Source organism: Balaenoptera physalus (assembly GCF_965194825.1).
Source record: "Balaenoptera physalus genome assembly, chromosome: 3".
Lineage (NCBI taxonomy): Eukaryota > Metazoa > Chordata > Mammalia > Artiodactyla > Balaenopteridae > Balaenoptera > Balaenoptera physalus.
This window is the reverse complement of record NC_138890.1, coordinates 3,333,495-3,356,833: the sequence shown is the minus strand read 5'-3', so window position 1 is coordinate 3,356,833 and position 23,339 is coordinate 3,333,495. Positions and strand designations below refer to the sequence as shown.

Genomic DNA, 23,339 nt, shown 5'->3' with positions numbered 1-23,339 from the left:
ATTTTTATAAATTTATTTATTTTATTTGTTTATTTTTGGCTGTGTTGGGTCTTCGTTGCTGCGCGCGGGCTTTCTCTAGTTGCGGTGAGCAGGGGCTACCCTTCGTTGCGGTGCGTGGGCTTCTCATTGCGGTGGCTTCTCTTGTTGTGGAGCACGGGCTCTAGGCACGCGGGCTTCAGTAGTTGTGGCACGTGGGCTCAGTAGTTGTGGCTCACGGGCTCTAGAGCGCAGGCTCAGTAGTTGTGGTGCACGGGCTTAGTCGCTCTGTGGTATGTGGGATCTTCCCGGACCAGGGCTCGAATCCGTGTCCCCTGTGTTGGCAGGCGGATTCTTAACCACTGCGCCACCAGGGAAGTCCTTCCGTGCCTTTTAGTCCAACTCTCCAGCCAGTGCCCGAGAGCGGCTGCCCCCAACGCGCGCCCCCTCCGCCTGGCGCTGGGTTCCTCACCGCTGAGGAGGGAGGGAGAGGCGGGGGCTGCTCTGTAGCGCGGGGTGGGGGCAGGGAGACGTTAGCCAGGCGGAGGGCAGGAGGGGAGTTGGGGGGGTCGGGAGAGGATGGGGACCTCCGCTGTTAACCTGGAGCGCGGCAAGCGGCCCCACAGAGCATATCGGCTGGACGAGGCGCGAGGGTGCTGAGCAGGCCGTGCAGAGCATCCCTCCTGCATTGTGAGGCCCTGAGCAGCCCTGCTTTTCTCTCTCCCGGCTCCTCTGTGCCAGCCTCCTCCTGCTGCTCTTTTTACTTAAACTCTTAATTCATCAAAGCGGATCATCTGCCCCGGTCACCGAGCCTGCAGATTGGCTGTTTATTTTCCATGTCATATTGATCAGGTTTCCCAGCTGAGATGATTCAATTACAAGGCCTCCCGCTGGTGCATCCCACTCGGCAGGATTCGAGCTTCTGCTGCCCCTGAGGGGCCACTGCAGCGTGCCTGCCTGGTCTGGGGCAGCCGTCCGTCCCCGCGTCCCTCCCTGGGGGAAAGAAGGTTCTCCTGCCTTCCTGTTCTCTGTTGGACTCCTGGAGCGGCTGCCCTGCCGGTTCTCGGCGCACAATGTCTTGTGTTTTCGGATTGTTCCACTGCGCCTTCTTTCTCTCCCGCGTGTCAGATTCCTCGCTCCTCTCCAAACATGGCCAAAGTCTAGAAGGCCGAAGAACGCCAGTCCTTGAGAGAACAGCCCCCTCTCCGAGTAGTCTTTATTATGAGTGGCCACGGGCGGCTTGCATGGGTGGAGGTCGTGTAGGTGCCCAGGGATGAAGCCCCATCTCCATTCCAAGTTCGCTCACTTCCCAGGTGCCTGGGGCAAGTGTCCTCAGACCACGCGGCTCCGCTGCTTCTCTGTGTGGGAGCCTGAAGTGGGTGCCCTCTGCCTGTTGCGGTCACTTGGGGGTCGTGTCGTCATAAATCTGACCATTCAGAGTCCAGGTGGGAGCTGGGCTGGGGCCGTCGCTGGCGGAGCAGCCCGAATGGGTCGGCACACGGGGAAGCGAACAGGTTGGGGGTCCTTCCACTTTCTGGCTGGTAGTAACCACCTCTACAGTCTAAGCTGCAGTTTGAACTTAGGGGGACCCGGAGCTGGAGCCCTGGAGGTGCCTGCAGGCTGAATCGTGGGCAGGGCACGCTCCTCTCAGAGGTTGGAAGTAATACAAGGGCAGTAACATAGGTCAGACCAAACAAATGGTGGGGGGTTGGCTCATGCAGTTTCCTGGAGAGGTACCGCCAGAGGGGCAGGCTGCAGAGGGAGCCTCCTGCGGGGCGGAGTTGTGCACTCCCTGGTGGGTCGTGCACAGGCCAGCAGTACCTCGATAGAGCCGCCATCACGGGGGACGCACAGACACAGGAAGGCGCGCGCTCGGAGGGTCGCAGAGCAGCACTCACTCAGCAGTCCCACCTGGTGGCTGGTCTCAGAACCACCCGTGGACCTTTTTACCAGACAGCTGCCCGGCCTCCTCAGAAAAGACCCCGTTCTGGGCCTTCATGGGACTCACGGTCCCTGAGCGCCCTGCCGGGGTGGAAGTGAAGCCAGGCGTGCAGGTGGGGAGCCAGGCTGAGATCTGAGAGGCCCGTGTGACGGGCAACAGCGAGTTCATCTCCGAAGGCCGCTGCCAGCTCTGGCCGAGCGCAGCCTCTCCACAGCGACCCCTCAGCCCTGGCTGTCACCTGGTGGGGGGCGGGGCTGGGGCCGTGGCTTGGCCTGGGCCCCACGTTCCCCCAGGGAGGCACCCACGTGGGTTTCACGGTGGCAGCCAGTGTGGGCCCACTGCTGGTGACTCAGGCTCCCACCCAGCTGGGCGGGCCCAGGAGGCCATGATTTCCGCACCGCCGCGGTCACGGCCCTGCCGGAGAGTGGGCAGAGCTCACCCACCCCCTCTGCTGCCTCCCCCACCCCAGGGGGTGCCTTGGCGGCGGGGCCAGCCCCTCTGCACTGCGGGCTGGAGTGGGGGGGTGGGGCAGCGTCAGTAGCTGCAGAGAGAAGAGTGGGCTTCAGCCCTCAGGGCCCCTGCCAGGGCTGCACCTCAGTTTCCTCTCCCGCAGCCAGGGAACACCGTCACTTGTGGGGAGTGCTGGATGCAGACGCTACACGTGAAGGTGTTACTTCCATGGCGGTGCTGCTCTTGCCGGGCCCGAAAAGGTGTGTGCGGGGTCACCAAGCAGGACCGAGTGGCAGGGTCCTGGCCTCCCACACAGGCGGGGCACTCCCCGCCCTCCGGCCTCCTCCTGGGGGCTCCCCAGGCCCCTCCTCTGGAGCACAGCCTCCCTTTGCTGATGCTCTTGCTGTGGTTGGCATGTGGCTTGCTTTTTCCCACTTTTCCCTTTTGGCCTTTTGTCATCCTTTCGTCCACTTGTGCCGGTTCCGGACTGTGGGCCTTGGAGAGAAGGGACCTGGGGCCAGTCAGCCTGAGGGACTGGAGCTTGGAGCTCCCAGGTGGGGGTAGGGCGAGGAGACTGGTAGGGACCCAGATGTTCCCAGCACAGCCCCCCGGTGCCAGAGCAAGGAGGCCCCGCGTGGGAGCTGTCAGAGGGCTCCCAGGGGAGATGGGGAGGTGACACTCCTGGAGGGCCTGGAAGAGGCTGTGGGGTCTGCCCGTGCCCTCTCCCCTCAGAGGAAGGACGTAGTCCCCGCCAGCAGGGGCTGCTCCCTGGGGGCGCCCGTGTCCCCTGTACTGAGCAGGCCCTCGGCCCGGAAAGTGTGGTTTTTGAGCCCCAGCACTTCAGCTACCCTTTCAGTTCACCAGAAGTGTCTTGTCTCACGTCAGACACGTAACTCATTTCCCTCTGGCAACCACTGAATTTGAGAACGTCCTGTTTTACCATAATCAAAAGAAGTGAAACTGCCCCATGAAATAAAGTGGAACACCCCGGAAACACCTAGGAGAGACCAGGGTCTTTCCTTATAAAGTCAAAAACGGGAGGGCAGCCCCTGCCTGCCCTTGGAGGTCCCCCAGAGACTGGTGCATGGTGGAGGGGCCCTGAGCCAGCCCTGCTTCCTTTCTGTGCCCCGTCCCCTCCTGGGCTCCTGGGGTGCAGCTGCCGTGAGAACACTGACTTGCAGGGGTATGCAGCGCCCCCCAGACGCCCCTTGACCCCAGGCGGGGAGGGGCAGGGATGAAGGCCTATAGGCTAGGCCTGCCCTACAGTCCTGTGGTCCCCCTGGAGACCCAAGATGCGTGGGGAAAGTAACAGCAGTCATCGGTGTGGGCAGCATGGTGTCGCAGGAGTTCCCCTGAGCACACACTTGCACACAGCAGCCCACGGGAGCCTGGCCACAGCTCGGTGAGTGCACACCTGTCACCCCATTTTAGAGGTGAAAACTGAGGCCCAGTGAAGCTGACAGCCCAAGACCACACAGGTTAGGGTTAGGGTTAGGGTGCCTTCAGGAGCCCCGGGAGCGGTCCTGACAAGTGGGCAAAGACTGCTGCTGGCCACCAGGAAATTGTGTGTTTGTGTGTGTTCACACCCGCGCACACAAGAAGTGACTTCTGGGCACCACAGTTGGCCCGTGTGGGGCAGGTCTTCCCTCCTGCTCGGCACTTGTCCCATGGCAGTCTTCATGTTCATTTGGCCTCAGGACCTGCTCGCCTTTCAGAGGTGCCCCTGAGGCGTGCAGACCCTTGGTCCCCGAGAGTCCTTCACGGAGGGGCAGGAGTTCAGTGGGAAAGGGAGGCCGCAGTTCCCTGAGCGAAGGGGCTTCCGTGAGCCTTGGCGTCTCGCTGAACCACAGCACCCCCGTCTGGGCGTGGGCCCCGCAGCCCTGTGAGGGGGGCCCGGACAGTCTGCACAACCCCGTGGGGGTGGGGGACCCTCTCAGGGGCTGCGGAGCCGCCAGCGCAGCCTGACCAGGTGGGCACAGCCAGGGAAGGCTTCCGGCAGGAGGAGCCCCTGGCCCTGGGTTTGCAGGAGCATGTGGGTTTGGAGCGGGAGCTCGTTCGGCTCCCCGTTTTGCCATTGGCTGCCACATTCAGCATCCCTGAGAAGCCATCGTGGACGCCTGAGCCCTCGCCCTCCTCCCCTGAGGCTCACACTCTCTTCCCTACTTTGATTCCCCAGCTGGTCAGTGAGAAGGTTGGAGGGGCTGAAGGGACCAAGCTGGACGATGACTTCAAAGAGATGGAGAAGGTAACGGGAGAGGGGAGCCTGTCTGACGCTGACAGTGTTACCAGCCCCCATAGGGCCCGGCCCTGGCATCTAGGGGGAGGCAAGGCTTACCGGGAGGGTCTAGGCGGGTCGCAGGCCTCCCCCCACCCCAGGGCAGGCAGCGGCGGGGGCACAGCATAGCCCAACAGCAAGGAGGCAGGGAGGCGAGGCGGCCCCCAGAAGCAGCGGGCAGTTCTTGGTGGGCTCTGAGGCGGTTGGGGAACTGGGACCAGGGCAAGGGCTGTCCAGGTGCTCCTGGTTTGGCCTCAGGCGCCCTGATGGTTTCAAAACCCCACACGTGGACTCTCTTTACAGAAGGTGGACGTTACCAGCAAGGCTGTGACAGAAGTGTTGGCCAGAACCATCGAGTATCTGCAGCCCAACCCAGGTAGGGCACCAGCCAGCTGCGAGGGGTCTGCCCCCAGCTCCTCGGGTCTCTTGTCAGTCCAGAATCTTCTGGTTACCGGAGCATGAAGAAGCAGTGCGTGGGCCCACAGAACTGAAATGCCCAGGGGTAGGCGGGTTCAGGCATGGCTGGATCCAGGCAGCCAAAGGATGTCCTCAGGGTCATGCGTTTCCTTTCTGCTTTATCTGTCAGCTCTCGCTTCTCATGGCAACCCTAGCCTTAAATTATCCTTAAAGCTAATGGTCCCAACAGAAAAGAGCATCTTTTCCCCCCAATCAACTCTTTGGACCAATTTGAATCAGGTGCCAGGCCCCAGCCACAAGCCTGCTTTGGAGTATGAGGTGGGGTCTCCGAGGCTGAGAGGGAGGCAGGGACTTTTCCTGGAGGAAAATCCAAATGTTGGTTCCTGTAGTGAAAGGCAGAGGATGCAGGACAGACAGCAAAAGCAGCCGTGTCCACCTGAGGCCTACGCTGGGGACAGACTGGAGCTGGCAGAGGTGCAGGCACGCCCCTCACCTCCCGCCCCCGGTAGAGGTCTGCATTGGGGGCGCCTGTACTTGTCCACATTGTCCACACCTCTACCCCGCTTCTCTGGGGGTCTCGAGGAGCCGGCCCCCTCTCCTGCCCACTGCCGGTACTCCTGCGCGAGGACCAGAGCAGAGGGGGGACTTCTCACGTTCGGGAGGTTCTTCTCACGCTCTGGTTCCTCGGGCCGAGGGAGCACTTCAGAAATAAACAAGCACCCAGGCAGAGGGGGGCAGCTGGCAGTCTGGTGGCTCCTTGAGAGACCACACCCACCCGGCCCCACCCTCTTCTAGCCTCGCGGGCCAAGCTGACGATGCTCAACACGGTGTCCAAGATCCGAGGGCAGGTGAAGAACCCTGGCTACCCGCAGTCGGAGGGCCTGCTGGGCGAGTGCATGATCCGCCACGGGAAGGAGCTGGGCGGCGAGTCCAACTTCGGTGAGGCCGTGGGGAGGCTGGAGGCGGGGGCGGGCCTGAGAGCTCGGGGCCAGTGTCTCTGTGCTGCCACCAGGCTGGCACTTCCCCCGTAGCTCGAGGATCTTCTTCTCCAGGGCTGGCTGGTCCCCTGGACGAGGGCTGCCTATAGCATCACGGCCATGCGAAAGCCACCCTCCCAGCCCATGGCGGACCTGGGTGCCTTCCAAGAGGTGGGAGGGCAGCTCGTGAACACCTGTCACCACCGGCCCCCGTGGCTCCGGGTCAGACTTAAGGGTCCCTTGTTTCGTTCTCTGTTCTGGCGTCCAGGTCCTCGGCCGTGGGGTGTGTCTCGGCCGCGCAGGCCAAGGCCTCCTGTGACGGCTTCCTCCGCCACCCCATCCTCTCCCCAGGCGACGCCCTGCTGGATGCTGGGGAGTCCATGAAGCGCCTGGCTGAGGTGAAGGACTCCCTGGACATAGAGGTGAAGCAGAACTTCATTGATCCCCTCCAGAACCTGTGCGACAAGGACCTGAAGGAGATCCAGGTACGCGGGGCCGCTCCAGGCCCACCCTCGCTCCTACCCGCCCCCCACCCCCCACCCCGCCACCATACAGCCCAGCTCGGGCCAGGTTTCCCAGCGGGAAGGGCTGCAGGGCATCAGGTGGCCCTCCCCGAGGTCCCAGGCACGCGGTGTGACCCTCGTCCTGGCCCCCAGCACCACCTGAAGAAGCTGGAGGGCCGCCGCCTGGACTTTGATTACAAGAAGAAGCGGCAGGGCAAGATCCCAGATGAGGAGCTGCGCCAGGCCATGGAGAAGTTTGAGGAGTCCAAGGAGGTGGCCGAGACCAGCATGCACAACCTCCTGGAGACCGACGTACGTGTGCGGGCCCTGAGCCCCTCCCCGCGTGCACCCACCACACCGGCCTGCCAGGCACCGCCCTGAGGGAGCCCCTGAGACAGGAGCCCAGCGGCGGTGCCCACTTCCCAGGGCCAGTGGGCAGGCCCTGTGCCTGTTCAGGGTGTGAAGGGAAGGAAGGGGGAACAGGAAGCCCAGAGGAAGCCACTGGCCCGCTGAGGCTCTGGGGTCTCCTCAGGCCCTTCACCCTCCTCTGGCCGCAGCTCAAGGGTCAGGCAGGGGCTGGGCCCACGTCTGGAACAATGTGGGAAGGCTCCCTGCAGGAGGCAGCCAGAGATGGGGGCCAGACGGAGGGCAGCTCTTCAGCCCTGGCTGGTCCCTTGCAGATCGAGCAGGTGAGCCAGCTCTCCGCCCTGGTGGATGCCCAACTGGACTACCACCGGCAGGCCGTGCAGATCCTGGACGAGCTAGCTGACAAGCTCAAGCGAAGGTGGGCCTGGCCCCCCGGCCTTCCCCGCGGGAGCCCCGGCCCACCCTGCTGGCTGGGAGGCCCGGTGGCTGGGTGCTGTGGCTGCCGGGGCCAGCCCTGGGGGACCCGTGGAATGCCCCCGCCCCCAGACAACCCAGCCCCACTGTGACATGTTCCTTCCAGAGCAGCGGGGTTACTTCCTTTTCAGAAAGAATCCCCAGGCTTCATGAGTCCGGGTGGGGGTCCCAGGAGGGAGCAGGACCTCATCACGCTCATCCTGGTCCCCAGAGGAGAGGCTTGGGATGTCCTGTGGGGAGAGGGTTTGCCCAGCCCTGCCCCTGGGGAGCCCCTTCCTCTCCTTCCCTGTCTCCGAGGGCCATCTTGCAGTCAGGCAGTGTCCAGGGCCTAAGAAGGGAAGCCCCGGTGGGCGGTGGTTCCCTGGTGAGGGGTGGGTGTCTGTTGGGCACCAGCTCCCCAGCCGCTACTGCCGAAGAGGCTTCTAGGTGCAGTAGGACCAGGCCTGTAGGCAGCCTTGGAGATATGCCTGGGGGCCCCCTTCTCGCCGCCTCCCACGTGCATCCCGAGTCCCGGGGCAGCAGCATAAATAGCTGGGGGTGGAGGCGTTGTTCCCTGACCTTGACACGCGAGGGCTCAAGAGGTGGCCCTGCAGCTGCTCACAGGCGTCCTTCCACATGCAGGATGCGGGAAGCCTCTTCGCGCCCCAAGCGGGAGTATAAGCCCAAGCCCCGGGAGCCCTTGGACCTCGGAGAGCCTGAGCAGTCCAACGGGGGCTTCCCCTGCGCCACGGCCCCCAAGATCACAGGTAATGGAGGAGAGGGCACCACTCTGCCCCAGGCCCCTTCGGGGGAGCCCCCAGCCCGCCACCCATCCAACCGCAGGGCCAGTTCTCTGCACGAGGAGCCCCAAGGATGGGCACCAGGCCCCACGCCAGCATTCTCAGCCCACCTCTGTGCATTGTCTGCAAGCAGCTTCGTCATCTTTTCGATCTTCCGACAAGCCCACCCGGACCCCCAGCAGCAGGAGCATGCGTGAGTGTCCCCAGGGGGCCCAGGCCCTGCCCCGTGCCCCTGCCTCGGTTTACGATGCCGCCTTCTAATCTGTGCCCCAAGGGTCCTTCTCCTCCACCCCTTCTCTGGTAGAAGTGGAGCTGGGCTTCCCTCTGTTCCAAGTGGTACCCTGAGAGCTGTGTGCTTCTGGTCACTGTCACCCTGATGCCACTGGGTGTCCCCAGCTCCTCCCAGGAGCGTTTTGGTGACCACTCACAGAGCCCTTGTCCCTCCCCTTGTCACTTGGTTCCTTCTGATAGCAGTGAGGGCCGCAGAGGAGGGAGCGGCTCTCCTTGGGGGAAAGCAAGGAGCAGTGAGTGGGCAGGACAAGGGGGTGGGAGGGGAGTGGAGGGGAGAGGAGGCGACATCCCCCTGTGCACCCACAGGGGCAGGTGACAGCCTGGACCTTCCCCCGCCCCCAGCGCCCCTGGACCAGCCGAGCTGCAAGGCCCTGTACGACTTTGAGCCTGAGAACGACGGGGAGCTGGGCTTCCACGAGGGCGACATCATCACGCTGACCAACCAGATCGACGAGAACTGGTACGAGGGCATGCTCCACGGCCAGTCCGGCTTCTTCCCCCTCAGCTACGTGGAGGTGCTGGTGCCGCTGCCCCAGTGACCGCGTCTCAGTGATGTGTCGGCCCGCCGCCCCTCCATCCAGATCTCTGCATTCCATGGGCCCTGCAGCCGGGCAGTGCTCACAGCCTGCGGGGTGGCCCGCTCTGGGCCTGACCCGGCCCCAGGGCAGCGGGGCCCCTGTTTACACTAGCGCTCACCCCCGGTGGTGGGGGCTCCCTTCCCCACTCCACGTGGCCGTCTTGGGGGCTGGGCAGTGTTCCTCCTTCCTGCTGCTCACAACTCTGCCCCCCCAGCTCCGCCCACCCCGCCCCAGGAGGCTCACACTAAGGTGCTCTTAGAAACACTAACTCTTCCTGCCCCTCCGGGGACCGGTAACTCCAGGTGGGCCCCCTTTCTCTCTCTCCTCTCTGTCTCCTCTCTCTCCTCTCTCTCTCTCTCCTCTCCTCTCCTCTCTCTCTCTCTCTCTCTCTCTCACACACACACATACACACACACACACGTGCGCACACATACGCATCCTCTCCCACCTCCATCCAGCTCTGCCCGGAGACCTGCCCTTAACAGGATAGGACTGAACATCGGTGTGATGGGGTGGTCTGGGCGAGACCCCTGGCTGAGACTCGCCACCCTACTTTTAAATTCCCCCCCCCCGGACACTACCAGCCCCCTCCAGAGCTCCCTAGGCCCCTGAGTGCCTACAGATGCCACCTTCCTGGAAGGGTTTCACCCCTTTCTTCTGGCTGGGGACTTGGGGAAAGACGAGCCTGGGGTTCTCAGGGGCCAGGGCCCCTAAAGGCAGGCCATCTCCCCCCTGCAGGGCACTAAGCCCCAAACACCCGTGCCCACCACTGCATCCCAAGCCAAGCACATGGAGCATCTCTCTGGCACAAGCTGCCAGCGCACACGTGTGTGTACGCACACACACGCACACACACACGACCACGGGAGCCCAGCCTCCACTATGTGGAAGGTCAAGCACAAAGGCTTTGTTAAGTGAATGTTCCCAGACCCCTGGCTGCTGGGACCCCTTGGGGAGTCACGGGCACCACGCTGGTGAGCCGGCCACCATACCCTCTTTGGACAGTGGCCCAGGCCATCTCCTCCAGACCAAGGTAGGCAGCTGCCCAGACCAGCAGGGCCCCAGCCCTGCACCCACTTCTCCTCTTGCCTAATCCAAAACTTGGCTAAACAGGGGACCCCGGGCCTGGTTCACATTCCCCTCCTCTGGTGACCCGGTAAAGCCCCCAAGGACACCAGGCCCTCCCTGCTGCTCCGAGAGGCCCCCGGTCACCAGCACCTGGAGGAGACACAGACATCCCAGCCTAGGGCAGATCAAAATGTAATCCTGATTTTTTTTAAAAAGTATTAAATGTCTCTTTCTACAGCCTCTTGCCTGGTTGTGGTGCAGGGCGGGCCCTCCCGAAGGGGTCACCAGTCAGGGTGGGGCCCACATGAGCACCAGCCCACAGCGAGCCCGGGACGGACAGCTGTCATCTGCCCAGTCGCCAGCACGGCCCCTCCCCATAGCCACTGCTGCAGGAACAGCAACCCCTCCTGCATCCGTGAGACACATGCCTAGGCTGTTTCTCCTTTATTATCTGAGCCCCTGCCGTCACACACCTCAGTCACACAGCAACAAAGCAGCACAAAGGCCCTGGGCCGATTCCCCTCACCCAGAGCCTCGGGGAGCCACATCTGACCAAAGGCCTCCCCGGTCCTTGGAGGCTGGTGCTCTCAGCTCCCCTGCTTGAGGACGCTGTAAACCTGCTCCAGCACATGGCACAGGCCCTGGTCCTTGGGCGTCCTGCTGGCCAGGGAGATCTGAAACAAGGAGGCCTGGTGCCTCAGGGCTGCAGCCTGCCAGGGGGCCCTCCTAACCCAAGCACGCAGCCATGTCCCTAAAGCCACACCTCAAGGCCTGGGGACGTTGTCCTTTGGGGGTGAGGTTCCTCCACACCCTCCAAATCCTGCTCTTACACGCGCCCCCCTCGTGTGCCGAGGCCACCCCACCCCACGCACCTAGCACCGGGCTGGGAGGTGACCAGTGGCAGCTTTAAGCCCTGGTCACTGTTAAGTCTGAACAAAACAAGCAAACGTGTGAAGCTATTTCTCTGCAAAGCGGAGTGGGTAGTGTCTTCTGAGAACGACTCTCAGGCAGGAAATATGCGGAGCCCCTGATGACACGTCCTGTTAACCAACTGTAGGGCCAGCGGGCTAGACAAACCCACTCCCAGCACCAGCCACTCTGCTCGGTTCAGCTTTGCTGCTGCTGAAGATTCAGAACCCCTCCTGCACCTCCGTGGACGGCCCCGGGAGAAACAGGGCCCAGAGCAGCGTCTCCAGCTAGGATGTCCCAGGGGTCATGAGGTCTACGGGGCTTTTGCATTTTCATCTGCGTTTTGATGGTGATGTCCACCAGCGTCACCACCCCCATGTGATAAAACACAACTTTTCTCTGGCAGCATTCATTTCTGACTGAAGTATTTTTGTCCAGGCCCAGGTAAGAACTCACTTCTCTTCAGGCTGCCCACGGATATATTCTGGAGGGAGAGGGGGCGGGGGGTCCCTGGGGCTCCCGGAAATCTTTATAAAAGAAGGGGTTTTGCACGGGACTCGGCATGAGTCTCACCTTGAGCTTGTCGAGGTAGGTGTGCTCCTGGTTCCAAGGCTCCTGGAACCTGACGAGGTCAGGGGCGCCCTTGTAGAACTCCACCAGCAGCATCTAAGGAACGGGGGACAGGTGAGCCCCAGCGACCGCGCTTCCTGGGCCAGGCACTCGCGATACAGCAGCGAGTGGGACAGACACTGCTGCCACTCCTCGGGGGGCCTCTAGTCTAATGCAGCGCGGCATGTGGACGTTACCCAGGTCCTGGAGAAATTAAGGAGCTTGGCAGGAAGGCCCCCTGGAGGGGGAGACAACTTCCGTAGAAGCAGCAGGCACACTGAATGTGATTCTTTATACCCGTCCCGGCCCTGACACGGCTCCATGGTTTAGCCTCAGCCAGAGCAGTAACATCAGTGAAGTCACAGGTGTGACGAACTAGCTCCATTTGTTTAAATGCCTGCTTGCTATTCGTCCGAGTAACACCCGAGGTTCTCACGTGTCCCCACTTGGAGAATCACTGGCAGGTGCGGAGGCCCAAGGCGGGAGCATCCCTAGCATGTTCCAGAACAGCCAGGAGGGCGAGGGGGGAGAGGTAGGAGGGGCCGAGGCAAGGATGTGGGACTTGATCCTAAGAGCCCGTGATTTTCAGGAGCGGAAGAGGAGCCTGACTCGGCCCTGAGGTGGCTCGTTCAGCCAGCGCTTCCCAAGTCCTACAGTGTCACGTCCATCCAGCTGGGCGCCCTCGGCTCCCACCCGCTCCTCCCAGGGCACCCACCCCACCCCCACCCACCTCACGCGGCAGTGAACTCACCATCTCATGAAGGACGTCATTAGTCAGGAAGCCATCCTGGACGTAGGCCATTTCCACGTCCATGGGGATGCCATAGTCACTGGGCCTTTGCTGGCAGAGATACAGGCCAGTCACCCCTAGCTACCCCCAACCCGGCCCCCCTCCAAGATGGCAGAGCACAGGAGGAAGTGCCCAGGGCTGGGAGTCAGAGAATTGATACTGCAGGTCTGGCTCCGCACTCGGATCAGATCCAGAGCCGCGCGAGACCTTAAAGGAACCCAGCAATGCGACTAGGGAGGCAGGGTGGCACCCTCCCCACCACACACAGAGGAGCGGCCATGGCTCCGGAATTCCTTTCTAAAGCTGATTTCTGACCCCGAGATGGACTTGGGGAATGAAACCAGACAGGGCTCAGGAAGGAGGCTACCTTGGTGGCAAAAGCAGCACGCTACAGGTAGAGCACCCACCTTTTCAACACCCCTCACGCCCACTGCCTCAGGGCAATGATTATGCTCCCATTTCACAGATGAGAGAAGCAGGCCCCAGCTCCCCCAGATGAGCCCGGAACCAGAGTACTGGCTTCCTACCGCTAACAAGGCCTCCTGACCCCTCCCACGCCCACACCCACACAGGGCCCCGCCCACGCCTCCCAGCAGCCCCGCCTACCTCAGGGGGCGGCATCACCCAGAAGGGCGAGATCTTGGACTCCGGGCCCGGGTTACCAGAGTAGTAAGGGGCTGGGGGAGGAGAGAGAGAGAAGGGGCTGGGCCTGGAGGCTCGGTGGCCCGCTGGGGCCCCACGCCCGCCCCCTCCCGGGGCTCACAGCAGAGCAGGGCGAGGCAGGGCTGGAAGCCGTTGCTGGAGCCCTGCAGCCGCAGCTGGTACTCCATCTGCGCGTCGATGTCCTGCAGCGACGGCAGCGCCGGGCTGTACGGGTGGCTATGGTACCAGCCCACCAGGGACAGGCCCCGCAGGAGCAGGCTCTGGTAAATCTGGGGACAGAGACGCGCGGGGCCGGGGGTTCTAGCAGCCCTAGTGCGCTCACGTGCCTGGCACCCATCCAGCATTTAATGAGCGCCTGCTGTGTACCAGGCCTGAGGACACAGCAGTGACGGAGACACACCCTGCTCCGCCCTCAGTGAGTCCAGTGGGGGGGGACAGTCAACAAATAACGTAAAAAAGTTGCTGCTATAGTCCCTGGCGGTCCAGTGGTTAGGACTCCACGCTTTCACTGCCCAGGGCCTGGTGTTCAATCCCTGGTCGGGGAACTAAGATCCCGCAAGCGGAGTGGTGTGGCAAAAAAAAAAAAAAGATGCTCCTCACATAAATCTAAGTTAAAAGGTTATTTTGCTCACTGCTGTATCCCCAGCTCAAGGAACAATTCCCGGCACATAGTAGGCGCTCAATCAATAGTTAAATAAAGAGATAGGGTAAAGAGAAAGGAAGAAATGGGCGGAGAAACGTGCGCGCTCCGAATCCACACCCATTCTGTGCCCTGTGACAAGGTTGAGTGTGGAGCACAGGCGCGTACTAAGCACCCTATGAAAACATTAAGGACGGCAGCTAATACTTATCGGGCCTTTACCAGGTGCCAGACAGGCTCAGAGGGGAAGGGGCCGGCAGCGGCGTCTGTACAGAAGGAAGTATGACGGTGGGGGTCACAGGTGAGGGGACCGGAGGTCACACACACCCATTTGCACCCTTGCTGAGCGGCGACACGGTGCTAGGCGCCAAGAGGCGGTAGCCAGGACAGCTGTGTCCGCGCCAGCCCTCCCCAGAACGCCGAGTCGCCCTGCGCCCCCTCACCTCCTCTTCCATGGTGGCCGCGGTATCCGCGTCCCCCAGGCGGCTCCGACAGGGGAAGGCTCTCAGCACCGTCAGCGCTGCGCGGAGGCGGGAGAAGGCGTGGACATCGACCCCAGCCCCAAACACCCCCCTGCCCACAGGCCCCAAATACCCACTCTGACTGTTGATGTCCCAGCGGCCGCCCAGGTACCCCACGACCTGGCTGCGGGTCAGGTGGCTGTGGAAGTCCTGGGGAGGGGAGGGACATTGGAAGACCCGCTCAGACTGCGCCCCGCCGCCCCAAGGCCGTCCTGGGGGCCAGGGCCCTTGCGTTGTGACGGGGTCAGCCCACCCACCTCCTGCTTCATTCAGACATTGAGTTCCTACTGTTTACCGGTAGTGAACAGAGCAGACAAGGTCTCTGCTCTCATGGAGCCGACCTTCCAGGGATCCTCTGGCCGGGGTGGGGGTGGGGGTGGGGACGGACACCCACTGCCCAGGCCTGAGAGCCCCTGACCCCTAAGGGGCAAGGTAGGAGCTGGGCACACACCAGCAGGAACAGCACATTGCTAGAGATGGCCACGTTGAACGGCTGGAACTTGTTGATAGCTGCGAAGGATGTTACTTCCACCAGGGTGTGCGGGTTCCTGAAGGAGCCAGGAGGGTTCCACAGCCTCAGGAACCCCCAGGCGCTTCCCTCACCCCCACGCTGGCTTCCCAGCCGCCCACAGCCAGCTCGGACCTGAGGCCTTGTCTCCACCCTACCCCTGCCTTTGCTCCCCACACGTCGGCAAGAGCTCACACCGATGGGGGTGAAGGTCCCGGCAGGCACGGGGTGTATCTGACCTGGCAGAGTCTCGACTACCCAGCATGCAGTAGCGCACAGGCACCCGGATCTTGTTTTCCACCCTTTTCCCTGGGGGCGTGGCCTCTGCGGGGTTGGGGGGTAAGTGGAAAAAAAAAAAACGCAGCGTCAGTTCCTTCCCCAGCCAGGAACTGGAAAATGAAGACCAGGCAGCCCAAGAAAGAAAAAAAAAAAAAAAAAAAAAACACACTCCAGGGGCAGCCTTAAAAATCAGGCAAGTGGACTGGGAAATCAGGCAGCAGGTTAACAAATAAGACAGAAGAGATTTAAAAAATCAGATGGGGGCTTCCCTGGTGGCGCAGTGGTTGAGAGTCTGCCTACCAGTGCAGGGGACACGGGTTCGAGCCCTGGTCTGGGAGGATCCCACATGCCGCGGAGCAACTGGGCCCGTGGGCCACAATTACTGAGCCTGCGCATCTGGAGCCTGCGCTTCCGCAGCAAGAGAGGCCGCGATAGTGAGGGGCCCGCGCACCGCGATGAAGAGTGGCCCCCCTTGCCACAATTAGAGAAAGCCCTCGCACAGAAACGAAGACCCAACACAGCCATAAGTAAATAAATAAATAAATTTTAAAAAGAAAAAAATAAATCAGATGAAGGGCTCAGGAAATCCCGTGAGGACCAGGCAGCGGGGCAAAGAAATCAGGCGGCAGGGCTAGAAATCAGGCAACAGGGCAAAGAAATCCTACGGGCGAGCAAGGAAATCAGGCGGCATGGTGAAGAAATCCGGCAGCAGATAAAGAAATTGGGCAGTGGGACCAAGAAATGTAGTATTAAGAGCTTAGAGAAGTCAGGCAGAGAGAGTGAAATTAGGCAGCGGGGGCTGGGAAGTCAGCCAGGCATCTTGGGGGCTCTAAGGAAAAGAAAGGCCAGACTTGCCCCCAGCCTCCTCCCCCACCTGAGTTCTGTCGGCCTCCTGCCCTTCCTCCTCCCCTCCTCCCCCCACCTCTCACCAGGATGGACAGGCTCCGAGGGGCCCTTCACCGGTGGTCTCCGACTCTTGTCCTCCGCTGAGGCTCCTGTCAGAACCTCCTCCTCCTCTTCCTCCATCATCAGCTCCTCCTCCTCTCCTTCGCTGGCCGGGCTCTGGCGGGGTCGGGGTTGGGGGAACAGCGACGGGACTCTCAGCTGGCTGCTCCCTACCCTCCCCGCAAGTTCCACAGAGACCTCTGGCTGGCCTGAGCCTTCGGTTCCTGTCGTTGCCCCAGGTGCCCACTAGAGGGAGGGAGTGAGCAGAAACAATCTAGGCTGTGGACTAGCCTCGCAGGTTCGAATCCCGCCTCTGCCTATTACAGACAGACTTTGGGCTCTAGTCTCCTCATCTGTAAAACGGCACAATGACCTCCAGCCCCACAGGGGTGGCGTAAGTGTGAAATGAGAATGCGTGCAAAGCATTTAGCATATGCCCTGTTGCTCCATTCATCCAGCAAGCAAGCCAGCACTTTGAATGGATTATTTTACCAGATTCTCTCAATAACCTCTCCCCCTGCTCTCTCCTCAAGACCCCTTGCCGAGGTGACCTCTCTGTGTCCAAACCCAACGGTCACATCTCAGTCTCTGTCCCCCGCCCCCCTCTCGGCAGCGTCTGCCCGGGTCAGTTCCTCTCCTCCCGGAAACTCCCCAGGGACACCCCCACTCACCTGGCTTCCCTCCCACCTCTCCTGGACCCCCTTATTCTCCCCCATCTCACTCGCTGGCCCAGGGCTGGGTCCTCGGGCCTCTTTCCTTCCCCACCCACATCCCTCCTGGGTGGCCTCAAACCCCATCTACCCCCTGAACAACTGCCCACAGTCCTGACTCCAGCCTGGGGCTCTCCTGAGCTCCTGACTCGGGGTCCAGCTGCTCCTTGACATCTCCTCGCGGGGGGTTCACACTCAACATGGCCACCCTGCCCCTGACCATCCCCCCAAACCTGCTCCTCCCCACATCTCTGATGAGGGCAATCCTGTCCACCCGCTTGCTCAGAACAAAACATCTCCTAACACCAACATCAGATCCATCAGCACATCCCATCAGATCCACTTTCAGAATTAACCAGAACTTGCCCACTTCCTCCCCCCTCAATGGCTGGCCTGGTCCACTCCATCATCAGCCACCTGGATCTGTACAATCACCTGCACCCCGATTCCCCGGCTCCTACTCTCGCGCCCCGGCCCCGGTCTGTCCTCCCTACACCCTACAGCAGCCACCAGAGGGTGGCCGTGAGCACCTGAGTCAGGTCCCGTCCCCTCCTCTGCCCACAGCCCTCCAGGGCTCCCACCTCCCTCAGGGTAAAAGCCCAAGTCCACCCCGCAGCCCATGAGGTCCTGCACGACTTGCCCCTATCCTCCCCCCGGCCCTGGTCCTCACCTCCTCCCTCTCTACCCCTTGCTCACTCTGCTCCAGACACACTGGAGCCTCACTGCTCCTCAAAAACACCAGCCACAGTCCAGCCTCAGGGCCTTTGCATGTGCTGTTTTCCAGAAGGCGTTATGGCTCCCTCACTCCCCTCCTTCAGTTCACTGATCAAATGTCACCTTCTCAGTGAGGCCTTCCCTGACCACCCTAACCCTCCCACCACTCCCATTCCCTGCCCCTGCTTACTTCCGCCAACATACAGTAAGATGGACTTATTTGTTTCTCTCTCCATGAAGGCAGAGATTTTTTCTCATTTTGGTCTCTGTTTTATCCCCAGCACCTAGAAGAGGGCCTGGCACACAGGTGGCATTTACTAAATACTTGCTGAATGAATAGCCCTATGGCATGGTGTGAAAGTTAGTTTTAAAAGTCAACTTGGCTAGGATATAGTACCCAGTTATTTAATCAAACACTAGTCGAAGTGTTGCTTTGAAGGCATTGGGTAGATGTGGTTCACATCTACAATAAGTTGACTTTCAATAAAGATTACCCTTGATAATGTCAGTGGGCCTCATCCAATCAGTTGAAAGGCCTTAAGAGCAAAAACTAAGGTTTCCTGGAAAACAAGGAATTCTGCCTCAAGACTGCAGCATCAACTCTTGCCTGAGTTTCCAGCCTGCCAGTGGCCCTAAAGATATCAGATTTGCCAGCCAGGTGTGTGTGTGTAATACACCTGGGCTGGGTACCATTATCATCTCTATTTTACATATGAAAAAGACTAGGAACCCAGAGAGGGTCCTTGGCCAAGTTCAACCCAGCTGGTGAACATTCAAAGAATATCTATTACTATCATGGCATTCAAGACCCTCCCAGATCTGGTCCCTGCCGATGTCTCCCGCCCCTTCAGCTACCAAGGCATCTGAATGTCCAGCTGCATCAGCTAATAATGGTTCCCTAAGCAGCATGTGTTGCTTCATGCCTACAAGGCTTTGCATATGCCATTCCTTCCTCTGGAAAACTCTTCCATTCACCTTTCTCTGACCAACTCCTGTTCATCATTCAAGGCCCCAGCTCCAACATCCTCTCTCTGGGTACTCCTTATCCAACAGTGAGTCAGGGAGGCTGAAGGACGCACCTCATCGGCGGCAGCTGCAGGTATATGGAGCTGGTTTCGCCGGAGCCAGGCAGCCTTGTACTTGTCCAGTTTCTGGCCCTTGTACTTGACAGAGGCCCAGCCACAGCCAGACTTCTTGGCCGGGTTCACCAGCTTCTTGCAATGGGTGGCCCAGGCGCTGGGTGAGTTGAACACCTGGCCCGTTTCCTGCCACACAATCCTCCCATCGGGCTGCAGGTCTCCCACGAACTTCTTCCCCTGCAATGACAGTGGGCTGGCTGGGCCCAGGAGCTGGTACCCATCAAGACCCCTCCTCTGAGAAGTCCTCCCTGACCCCATGCTGCTTCCCAGGGTTTGGTAACCACTTCCTGCTTCCTTCCAGGAAGGCTTCCAGCTTAGGTACCATCCCGATCAGCCTGGATTGGAACTGTCCAGTTATATGACTGTCCCCCCTCCCTTCACCGGACTGTGAGCCCCAAAGGGCAGGAACAGGGTCTGTCTTGATCTCTGCTGTGTCCCTAACACCCAACACAGCCTGGCACACAGCAGGTGTTCAATTCACAAGTTGCTCCCACTCACAAAGAGCACAACAACAACAATAATAGTAATAATTGCAAACACTTATAAAGCACTTACTGTGTAGCAGGCGTACTGCTGAGCACTTTATTCATTGAATCCTCACGCAACCCCATGGGAGGAAAGAAAATCCCATTCTACAGATGGGAAAACTGGGAAACGGAGAGGTTGAGTGAGGTCACACAGTCAGGAAGGCACTAGTGTCCTCTCTGAGCCTAAGTTTCTCCTTTGTGGAGTGGAGTGTTTCGTGAACAATGCTCTCCCGCCCAGAAGGGCTCGTGCTGGCTCAGGATGCTCCGTACCTCAGTTTCCCCTCCCCACACCGGGGCTCGGCCTGAGGCAAGAAAGCACACTGGACTCCGGTTTCCCCTTTTGCACCAGCTAGGATGGGATGCGGCTAGGGGGCGCTCACCAGATAGTAGATGGACAGCACCCCGGCGCCGGGCTCCAGCAGCGCGTCTTTCAGGAGCACCCGCAGCGTGACCGCGCGCCTGGTGAGCGCGCCCCCCGGCCCGCCGCAGCTCCCTGGCCCGACCCCGCCGCCACCGCCGCCGCCTCCGCCGCCGCTGCGCGCGCCACCCGATGCCCCCGGCCGCTCAGAGTCCTCGGCCTCCGCCTCGTCCTCGTCCTCATCCGGCGCCTCCTCGCCCGCGCCGCCCGCGGGGGACAGCGGCTCCGGAGCTGCGGACAGCGACAGGCTGCAGCGGGGCCGCGCACCCCGAGCTGCTCCAGCCACCCCGCCCAACGCCTTGCCGGCCCCCCGCCAGGCCCGCCGTACCTGCCATGGCCGCTCAGCCCCACGCCCAGCCCGCCTCTGGTTCTTTCTTCCCTGCACGTGACGCGGCTTCGTCCCGAGGGGGTAGCGCCCCAGCCATTGGCCGCCGCGGGTGGGCGGGTCAGCAGGAGCGAGTGGGGAAAGTCAGGCCTCCGGCCTGCACACGCTGGAGAGGGAGGTGGCGGCTCAGCCCTGCGAGACCATTCGGAAAACTGAGGCCTGAGGCCACCTTCCATGGGAGGGGGGTGGTAGCCGAGAGCTCAGGGTACCACTGGGGAAACTGAGGCCGGGGACTTACGCTTTCGGAGAACCAATGACTCCACCATCGCCTACAGGATTGAGGCCTGGGGCTGGGGGATAAGGGGGGCTCAGCCCACTACGACGAGCGAGGAAATTGAGGTCCGCGGCCACTCCTATTGAGGGACACACAGGCCTCGGCTCTTGGGACCGGGGAGACACTGAGGCCCGGGAGAATGAGCCACACTGCCCTGGGGCTACGGGCTAGAATGGGCAAACAGCCCCGCGCCGCGACTGTAGAGCGCCCACGCCGGGCGGCAGTCTCTAAAGGGTTAACTCCCACCCTCCCCGGCGGCCCTCGACTGATTCTATGATTGGATCACAGCAGAGCCAGCCAACCAATTATAACTGGGTCATTTCATCTTCAGCCAATAGACGGTAGAGGCTGGATTCCTTCCAGCCAATCAGTGTTAAACTGCTCCTCCTCTAGCAGTCAGCAAGAGACTCCGGCCTCACGCATCCAATCAGTTGTAGGGTCTTGTCCTCAGCCAGCCAATCAGCTCGCGGGTCAAACCTGGCTCGCGGCCTCCGCCTCCCACCCAACCCTAGCGCTTCGTGCATGTGGGCGGAGCCCGGCTAGAAGTGCGCCGCGCAGCTGCAGCCCTTTCTTTTGTCGGTGGCCACTGTCCCGGGACCTCTGCTCCGAGGCGCAGGGCCACCTCCCAGCGCTGGGACTCACCAGCCCCTCGCAGGGCTTAAAACCAGGGGTGGGGGCTCCGTCAAGCTGCAGGGCACTTTTGGCTGGGCTCAGCCGCAGATGGGTGTACCCGACCCCGGTCTGGAAGAGGGGACAGTATGTTAGGGGCGGGGGTGTCCAGCCAGGTGATCTGGAATCAGACTGGACCTGGCTCCAAATCCTGCTCCACCACTTCCCAGCTCTGTGACTTTGGCCAAGTGTCTCCACCTCCCTGTTTCCTCCTGGGGATAATAATTCCTACTTCAGAGTTGTTAAAGACCAGGGCTTGACAAAGCGTAAGAGCTAGGGAATGTGAATGATTATTATTACTCATGATGAAATAAAATTTGTATTTTAAGGCAGGACAAGAAAAAGTAAACAAAATTCTCTGTTTGTTTGGACCTCCTTCCTCCCTCTCTCCCTAATCTGCATTACACATTAACCAGCCATCCTCAAACATGGGAAGATGGGAATGCCTACTCAACAGTAAATGTAACTTCTTAAAAGAATAGTGTTCTTTCCCAGCTCTGTAGGGGATCAGGATGATTTGCTCCTCCCTTTTTACGGGCTTACCTGGACTATCTATCCTTGGTGAACTTTATGTAAAATATCAGTATGTCATTTTGATGTATGATCCTTTGTCTCAAGGCGGTCCAGTGGTTAAGACTCCATGCTTCCACTGCAGGGAGCGCGCGTTCGCTCCCGTTGGGGAACTAAAGATCCCGCGTGCCCCGTGGTGCAGCGTAAATAAATAAATAAATATATAAAATGTATATGACTGTGCCTTCAGCTTCTAACAGGCAGAACAGCTCTCAGTGCTTTCTGAGAATCTGCTTCCTCTGTTATAATCCTCAGTTTGGCTCAAATAAAATTCCCTTTTTTCTTCTTCTTAACTTGATAGTTAAATTTCATTGACACTCACTTTGTGTCCAGTCCAAACCTCCTTTTGGAGTCATCTCACCACCCACCCAGGGTCTAGCCATCAACTAGGCATCCCCCAGCCCCTTAGACTCAGCAGAGCTCAAACTGGCCCGTTTATTCCCCCATTCCCTTGCCTACTTTCTCTTTGGCTCTCTTACAAAACCCAGGGCTGGATATCGAGCCTCTCCCATCTGGATCATTTCCTAGGGACTCAGGCTCCATACTCACCTACACCCTGTCCATCTCTCACCCTTGCTGGCCCCAGAGGGATCTTTATGAAATACAACTATGACCACCTCCCTCCCCATTGCCTTTGATAAATAAAATTAAAACTAACTGCTGTGTGGGCTTCCCTGGTGGTGCAGCGGTTAAGAATCGCCTGCCAGGGCTTCCCTGGTGGCGCAGTGGTTGAGAATCTGCCTGCTAATGCAGGGGACACGGGTTCGAGCCCTGGTCTGGGAAGATCCCACATGCCGTGGAGCAACTAGGCCCGTGAGCCACAACTACTGAGCCTGTGCGTCTGGAGCCTGTGCTCCGCAACAAGAGAGGCCGCGATAGTGAGAGGCCCGCGCACCGCGATGAAGAGTGGCCCCCGCCACAACTGGAGAAAGCCCTCGCACAGAAACGAAGACCCAACACAGCCAAAAATAAAATAAATAAATAAATTAATTAAGAATCCGCCTGCCAGTGCAGGGGACCCAGGTCCGAGCCCTGAGCCTAGAAGATCTCACATACCGCGGAGCAACTAGGCCCGTGCGCCACGACTACTGAGCCTGCGCTCTGGAGCCCACGAGGCATAACTACTGAGCCTACGCTCCTAGAGCCCGCGCTATGAAACAAGAGAAGCCACCTCAATGAGAAGCCCGGGCACAGAAAGGAAGGGTAGCCCCCGCTCGCCACAACTAGAGAAAGCCCACGCGCAGCAACAAAGGCCCAACGCAGCCAAGAATAAATAAATAAATAAAATAAATAAATTTATTAAAAAAGAAAAAACTAACTGCTGTGACTTTATTAACCATTAACCATTTACAGCACCCCTATATGGCAGATAGTATAATCAACATTACCAGACAGTTCAGGAGATGAAGAGGTTGCCCAGACTACACAGTTCTTGAGCAGATTCCAAAGGCTATTCTTTGCTATGCGTATAAAGTCCAGGCAGCCCTATAACTACTAAGGAAATTGAATTTGTAATTTTAAAAGTCCCCAAAAAGGAACTAGATATCTTCAAGATTCTTAAATTGTTTAGCTACACGTTCATTTCTGTAGCAGACCTGACAAGTATTTGAGGTCAAAACCCTATGTGTTTAAAAAAAATGTTTTTTACCATGCTAATAAAAGTATTCATTTGCTTGGGGGAAAAAAAAAGTCCCAAAAAAAGAAATCTCCAGGCCCAGATGGAGAATTCTATGAAGGTTCAAAGAAGAATTAATACCATTTTACATATTCTCTTCCAGAAAGTTGAAGAGGGGATATTTCCCAATTCATTTTTTTTTTAAGATTTTTTTTGATGTGGACTATTTTTAAAGTCTTTATTGAATTTGTTACAATATTGCTTCTGTTTTATGTTTTGGTATTTTGGCCATGAGGCATATGGGATCTTATCTCCCTGACCAAGGATAGAACCTGCATCCCCTGCATTAGAAGGCAAA

General features: G+C 59.5%; 2 protein-coding genes across 10 annotated transcripts in view; one reads left to right on the top strand and one right to left on the bottom strand.

The window, feature by feature from the left end:
• Positions 1 to 10,333, top strand: part of SH3GL1 (SH3 domain containing GRB2 like 1, endophilin A2) — a 32,996-nt gene extending 22,663 nt beyond the window's left edge. Inside the window, exons 2-11 of one of the 5 annotated variants that reach the window (XM_082453260.1) lie at positions 2,532 to 2,628; positions 4,545 to 4,613; positions 4,947 to 5,019; positions 5,856 to 5,999; positions 6,389 to 6,522; positions 6,694 to 6,852; positions 7,221 to 7,324; positions 8,002 to 8,126; positions 8,293 to 8,352; positions 8,757 to 10,333. In XM_082453260.1, coding sequence (XP_082309386.1) covers positions 4,605 to 4,613; positions 4,947 to 5,019; positions 5,856 to 5,999; positions 6,389 to 6,522; positions 6,694 to 6,852; positions 7,221 to 7,324; positions 8,002 to 8,126; positions 8,293 to 8,352; positions 8,757 to 8,989 — 1,041 coding nt within the window. In that variant the 5' untranslated portion in view covers positions 2,532 to 2,628; positions 4,545 to 4,604 and the 3' untranslated portion in view covers positions 8,990 to 10,333. The remainder of the gene's footprint in view (positions 1 to 2,531; positions 2,629 to 4,544; positions 4,614 to 4,946; positions 5,020 to 5,855; positions 6,000 to 6,388; positions 6,523 to 6,693; positions 6,853 to 7,220; positions 7,325 to 8,001; positions 8,127 to 8,292; positions 8,353 to 8,756) is intronic. The other 4 variants (XM_082453258.1, XM_082453259.1, XM_082453261.1 and 1 more) reach the window with 4 other exon arrangements.
• Positions 10,334 to 10,525: 192 nt separating this feature from the next.
• On the bottom strand, positions 10,526 to 20,350 carry MPND (MPN domain containing). Of its 5 annotated transcripts, XM_082453235.1 has the most exons (14): positions 20,092 to 20,347; positions 19,797 to 19,985; positions 19,431 to 19,699; positions 18,464 to 18,700; positions 15,945 to 16,077; positions 14,976 to 15,060; positions 14,680 to 14,776; positions 14,306 to 14,378; positions 14,151 to 14,227; positions 13,168 to 13,336; positions 13,011 to 13,081; positions 12,366 to 12,455; positions 11,579 to 11,671; positions 10,526 to 10,770 (listed from the first exon to the last, which is right to left on the bottom strand). In XM_082453235.1, exons 2-14 carry the CDS (start codon positions 19,801 to 19,803, stop codon positions 10,684 to 10,686), a joined length of 1,488 nt encoding a protein of 495 aa, XP_082309361.1. In that variant the 5' UTR covers positions 19,804 to 19,985; positions 20,092 to 20,347; the 3' UTR covers positions 10,526 to 10,683. The 5 variants fall into 5 exon arrangements, with proteins under 5 accessions (XP_082309361.1, XP_082309358.1, XP_082309360.1 ...); XM_082453232.1 differs by having other exon boundaries at positions 14,151 to 14,378; positions 20,092 to 20,350; XM_082453234.1 differs by having other exon boundaries at positions 14,151 to 14,378; positions 19,797 to 19,959; positions 20,092 to 20,350.
• Positions 20,351 to 23,339: the final 2,989 nt, after the last annotated feature.